The 5864-nt window shown below is 31.3% G+C and overlaps 1 protein-coding gene across 7 annotated transcripts in view; it reads left to right on the top strand.

Moving 5' to 3' along the window:
* LOC117174951 (LIM domain-binding protein 2) overlaps positions 1-5864 on the top strand; it is a 244913-nt gene that overhangs the window by 182634 nt on the left and 56415 nt on the right. For 5 of the 7 annotated variants that reach the window (XM_033364418.1, XM_033364417.1, XM_033364415.1 and 2 more), the window contains one exon: positions 4167-4266. In XM_033364418.1, coding sequence (XP_033220309.1) covers positions 4167-4266 — 100 coding nt within the window. The remainder of the gene's footprint in view (positions 1-4166; positions 4267-5864) is intronic. The other 2 variants (XM_033364419.1, XM_033364416.1) reach the window with 1 other exon arrangement.

The raw sequence follows: 5864 nt of genomic DNA, 5'->3' as shown, positions 1-5864 counted from the left end.
ACAAGCTGAAGTGTTGCAAAATTGAGGCCAAAAAGGTTTGATTAAAGAAAGTTATTCAGGTTCGATAAAGTGGATGTTGAAGGGAACAATCTCAAAGTGGCACTAATCTAAAATTCTCTCAGGCTAGGAATGTGAATTGTGATACAAAATTCAATTTTCAGTTAGAAGAAAAAATAAGAACATGCTTCCGAAAAAATAAGTACCTGAATACAGATAAATAAAGTTTGATATAAATAAGGTAGCCGATCCCGAGAAAATAGACTGAGAATTTGAAAATTAAAATGTTATGGTTCATTAAAATTGACTTTTGTCATTAAATAATAATAATTTTAAGAAATATCAATTTTGAAAGGTTCAAACAATTATTGCTACGTTTTGATTTTAATTAAAAGTTTATTAACATTTTTTGTTGTTCCAAGTTTTGTGTCAGAAATGAGATTTTGAGAAAATCCTTTACCACAATATGTAAGTTCTTAAGATTTTTTCATCTAATAAATAAATTTTCGATAAAAATGTTAGTTTTCTAGTTCTGTACTGTCATCCTTCAAAATCTCTCTTACCACAATATGTAAGTTCTTAAGATTTTTTCATCTAATAAATAAATTTTCGATAAAAATGTTAGTTTTCTAGTTCTGTACTGCCATCCTTCAAAAGCTCACTTTTTAGGTGAAACTATTTAACTAAAAAATTAGTTAAATTATTTTCATGGAAGTTTCAGTTACTTTTTCTACTAACAATTAGTTTAAATTTGATTAGTTTATTAGTTCATTTTTTCAGTCAAGTGAGAATCAGTCAGTCATATTTGGCTAATTAATTCAGTTATCTAATTTTTCTGGGAGTATCGCAAAATTTCTATCAGAATGAAAGATATAATTCTTTAGTACACGGTCTTAGTAAGGGTTTTATTAACTAAAGAAATTATTTCTTTGGTGATAACAAACCTTTTTTTATGTACATTTAATAAATGACTAAGATTGCACAGTCAAGTTTTACTAATTGATTAACAGTATGTCCTAAACATTTGTCAAATCACACTAATTTAAATTTATAAATAACATAATGGTGTCTATTATAATTTGAGTAACTTATTAAAATTTCATATTTATTTATGTGAAAAATTAAAGAATTAAAAATATAATTATATTGCAGCTCTAATCTGTAAATCGTCTTCTTCAGTCTAGGTAAAAAGGAAATTTATGCGAGTCTGCGCTAACCCCTGAAGTTCGACGTTCGAGATTGCCCCTCTAATGTTTCAACCCTTGCACTGGATTTTACCCCTCAGAACTTGTCTTTCTTTACTGGCGATGAGGTTTAGGGATACATTCTGAACTCTTAGCTTGTAAATGTTATACAAATTTTGATTTGCTTAGGGCTTAAAAAATGTCATAATGATTTAATATTTGTATATGTCATTTTATGGTGAAAATAAGGGAACACCTATTTAACAGTTTAATAAATTGTTTGTAATATGTTACAATCATTCGAAGATCACCTATAAATTCTCAAAAATGACAGAAGTTTTTTTTTAATGCAGTATTTCCTGAACGAGTCAAGATATTTGATATTTTTTTAAATCTATTCGACGTGGGAATTATTGATCTTTCAATTTATCTAAAAATATATAAAAATATATCACATTGAAAAGAAATATTTTGGAACAATCGAATTTTTGCATTTTTTTCGCAAGCAGCTAAAGGTCACAAAAAAATTTACAGAAAATAATGTACACATATAGAAAAGTTATGCAATAAATATCTCTTTCTCTTTTGTGATCTTTTAACGTAGAATGATATAAATAAATTACAAATCATTCTGTGCCCATATCCTAGACTTTTCTGGACATTTTGCGTGATTTTAAGTGGAAATTGTCCGATCACTATTTAAATCAATTGTTAAATCATCTAATTTAAGATCATTGAATTTTTAAAAGCAGAAGTACAATTTAAATTAAACGAATCGTATCTTTGTAGTTTTCGATCGCATGCAGTTTCCAATCGAGCAATTTTAAACCTTTAGCAGTTTTTGTACGATTAAAATTATTATTCCTTATTCCTTAAAGATATTTTTTTACAATGGTTCAGTTTTCAATTATTTAAAAAAATAGTTCAATTTTCGACTTCTCCTATACAAAATTCGACTTATTCTTAATATACGTTATTTGTGTTATTCTCTGATATTATATCAAATGAATATTATATACTTAATAACAAACGGGGCCCACGTTTGTTACATTAATCACGGCTGCACTTCCTTCCAAATGATCCCGGCAGCAGTGGGGAAACGGCAGAGTATGAGGCAATTCGAGCTATAAATCGGGAAACTAGATTTAAAACAACACAGAAAAAAACAAAAGTTAAAATTTGTTGCAGGTAGGACTTGCAATGGTTAAAAATTAAACATATTTCGGCGAAAGTTTCACCGAGGTTAGGAGAATAATTCTGATCTCTTCTACTGCTTCACGCTGAAGTAAGCAAATTTCGATAAAAACATCTAAAATAAGCAACAGAAAAAACTAAAAAAAAATTTGTTCTTACTATTAGTCTCCTCCGAAATAAATTACACTACTGCAGACGAATTGGAACTTATTTAATACTATTTAGCAAAAAGTGCAAAAAGCAACTGACAGATGGGAATCCCCGTTTTTCTCCAATTTAATGAAGTTAAACGACGATGGATAACGCTGGCGTCGTAATTCTCGTTACATTTCGAATGAAAGTGAAGCGATTATGAGACGAAAGGTTATACAGGCAAGGTTAAAAATCAGAAATTGTCTTCGATTCATGTAAAGTTTATCTGGCAAGGTTAATTTTTGTTGTGGACAATCTTTCACCTGAAATCGATGTAAACTTTATCTTTCGTTTTTTCTGTGATGGTGTGCAATTCATAATACTGATTACGCAAGTTCAAGATCATTTTCACTGTTCCCAAGCCCATAAAAAATTGTCAAACAAAAGATACGAAAATGTAATTAATTAAATAACTGCAGTATGAAAAATTAAAATTTATTTACCGAATCTCAATAAGTTTAATTATTCAAATTAATTCCCTCAAGATTTATCTCCCTCATTTATTCCTCATTGCGAATCAAGCTGACGAATGGAATGGAAGATGCATTTTGTTCTGGGATTGGTTATCTCGTTGATAAATCGTTCGAAGATTAAGTTATCTTCGATTTGACTCAAATCAGTACCTTTGATATGTTAACGTCTGCGAGTAGATAAGTCTTCCCACGATTGAATCGTAATAGAAGACGAATCCATTGTTGGATTTGCGCTTCTGGGGGAATTGACAGCTAACAAGGTGTAGGGATATATTCCTCCCACTCATCGGCTGCTTTGAAGCTTCATGCCTCATCCTCTAATAAGTATTTATGAGAAAGATCGAAATCTTGATATAAGAAATTGATTCTTACTTGCTCAGTGTTTCTACCTCCTTTCTATGTTCAGATATTATCTCATATTAATATGCGGATAAGTAGCATATTAGATACAGAACATGACTTTGTTGGCATCTCGAAAAGAGCTCACATTCTATAAAGGTATATAATTAAAACAATTTATAATGAGGTTTTCAAAGTCGTCAACTGTTTCACCATTGTTCAATACTTTGATCCACTATCGCATCAAAGCAAAGTAATTTAGGGTTTAGTATGATACTAACTAAATCCTAATAGGAAAAATGCCGCAATCTGACACAATTTGACTAAATGTTAAAATGAACTCAGATCAGCATTTTGAATTAGATTTAGAATTTTGATGTACTGTAAACGGGGGTTAAAGATGCGCATGCATGTGGAAGAAAAGCGGTGCACCGTTGATTCTGTTTTTCTGAATGCGATATTTACTTCTTTTCGGAAACAGTATAGAATCTTGTAACTAACAATTGTGAAATTTTAGTTTAAAAACCTAGAAGAAGCAATATCGTGTTCTAAATACAGAATTGATGTGTGCCGCTTTTCTTCACATATGCGCCGCTCAGTTCCCGTTTTCGGTTTTTTCGGCTTACGAATATGATCATCTACTCCTATCTTGGGCTTAAGATTTGCCAACAGGCCCATACTTATTCTAGATAAGTTATATTATAGTATATTATGCATGCTATACGCGACACACACGAAATACACTGTACACAGCACCCTAACATGACCTGTCGGTCTGGTCTGACAGATCGTTGCCTGTCCCCAGGAGGCACACACCATACTTTAACCATGGCCAACCGGACTACCGACTGTATGAGCTGAACAAGAGGTTACAGCAGCGCACCGAGGTGAGTAAACTCAATAAATTATTACTCTTATATACATATGTATAACTGGAGATAGACAGCAAAGCCTTTCTAAAGTCATACAAATCTCTCGGCATATTATCCTTGTCGATAACCAGAAAATAATGTACTTTACCATGCTTCAATATTTAATGAACAATTTTTAATTCACCACTGATTCTTGTATCATCTAAAATCGGATAATTTACGTTTTATATCTAGCTCAATCGAGACATTAAATATTTGTTGTCACTGGTACTGATTTCAGGTATCACATTAGTCCATCCCCCTTTTTTGTGAAATTCACTCTTTCTCCTATAGTCCAGTCAATGAAGGATTTGAGAAAGAAATTCGTAAAAGTAGCTTTTTTTCGCAGATACGTTGGCAATGGCTTTATAAAGATATTGTAAAAAGTCCCCAAACATACGTGTACGGCAAAGTTCCGAAATTCTGGAAAGTGTTAAACAATAACATGTTTTTTAAAATTACTCGAGAACTGTTGATTTTAGATCGAATATGGTGATGTGTAAAAATGTTCATAATTTTATAGGACACAAAAAAGGTTCTATCTATTGTGGACGTATTTTCAACGGCTGCGCTATTAAATTGGATTAGCTGCACAATTCTTCTATTTCTGAACAAATACAATAAAATCTCAAATATCCTGGAAAAAACGTCGGAAATATATCAGGCGATTTGTACTGGAGCAAATGCAGGTTCCTGTTAACAAAAAAAAAACGACTAAGTCATTTGCATGACAAACTATCAGTATAAAATGAGCTCAACTTCAGTGTACAATTTGATATGTTTAAGGGGATGCTTTTGAAACGAAACTTCTTGTAAGTGTTCCTCCATTTTCATACAATACATTTTCCAATTTGTAGGCCAGAATAATAATATTTAGGGGTTCTTTTAAAGCTTTAAACAAGTAAATTAAAAAATTTAATGTATGATATCGGAAGCGGCGGTGATTATGAGTCCTAATGGCAGCAATGGGAGCGGGGGCGAGAACGGTTACCTCTTTCGATGATATTGAACCCTTCTAAATTTTTTTGCTCACTTTTCCCGACAATAGAATTGGCATTCGGGTGGCCATGACGTCACTGCAATGCAGGTTCTCAATGAGGAAAATTTCAAAAATAAAAATAAAATTATAAAATAAAATTAATGCAATGCACATTAAGCCATCTGTTTATTTTATGAAAAATATATTCTGCTTGATAATTTGAATAAGAGTAATTACAAACATATCCTTAAGAACCTATAAAAAATCATAATTACAAAAATGAATTTTTTATTTTCAAACGCAGTGAATAAGACAATTAAGAATAAATATAACATAATTTTGAAATGTCTATAAATCGGATTAATTTTTAATTTATTCACTAAGCACTATAAAATGGTGATGGAATTTACTTCACACGTAGAACTTAAATACTTTTCATCTTTTTACATTCTCATTTAGGGGTTAAATCTACTATGTCAAGATTCTTTTTGGAAATGTTAACAACATTCTATTGAAGGAGACTGGGAAAATATGGCGCTCCCGCAAAACACGTTTTTTATTATTGCTTGCGATGAGCATGCGATAACTCCGGGAA

This window comes from Belonocnema kinseyi, chromosome 6, assembly GCF_010883055.1.
Source record: "Belonocnema kinseyi isolate 2016_QV_RU_SX_M_011 chromosome 6, B_treatae_v1, whole genome shotgun sequence".
Classification (NCBI taxonomy): Eukaryota; Metazoa; Arthropoda; class Insecta; order Hymenoptera; family Cynipidae; genus Belonocnema; species Belonocnema kinseyi.
The sequence above is the reverse complement of the archived record's forward strand: the minus strand, read 5'-3'. Positions and strand labels throughout refer to the sequence as shown.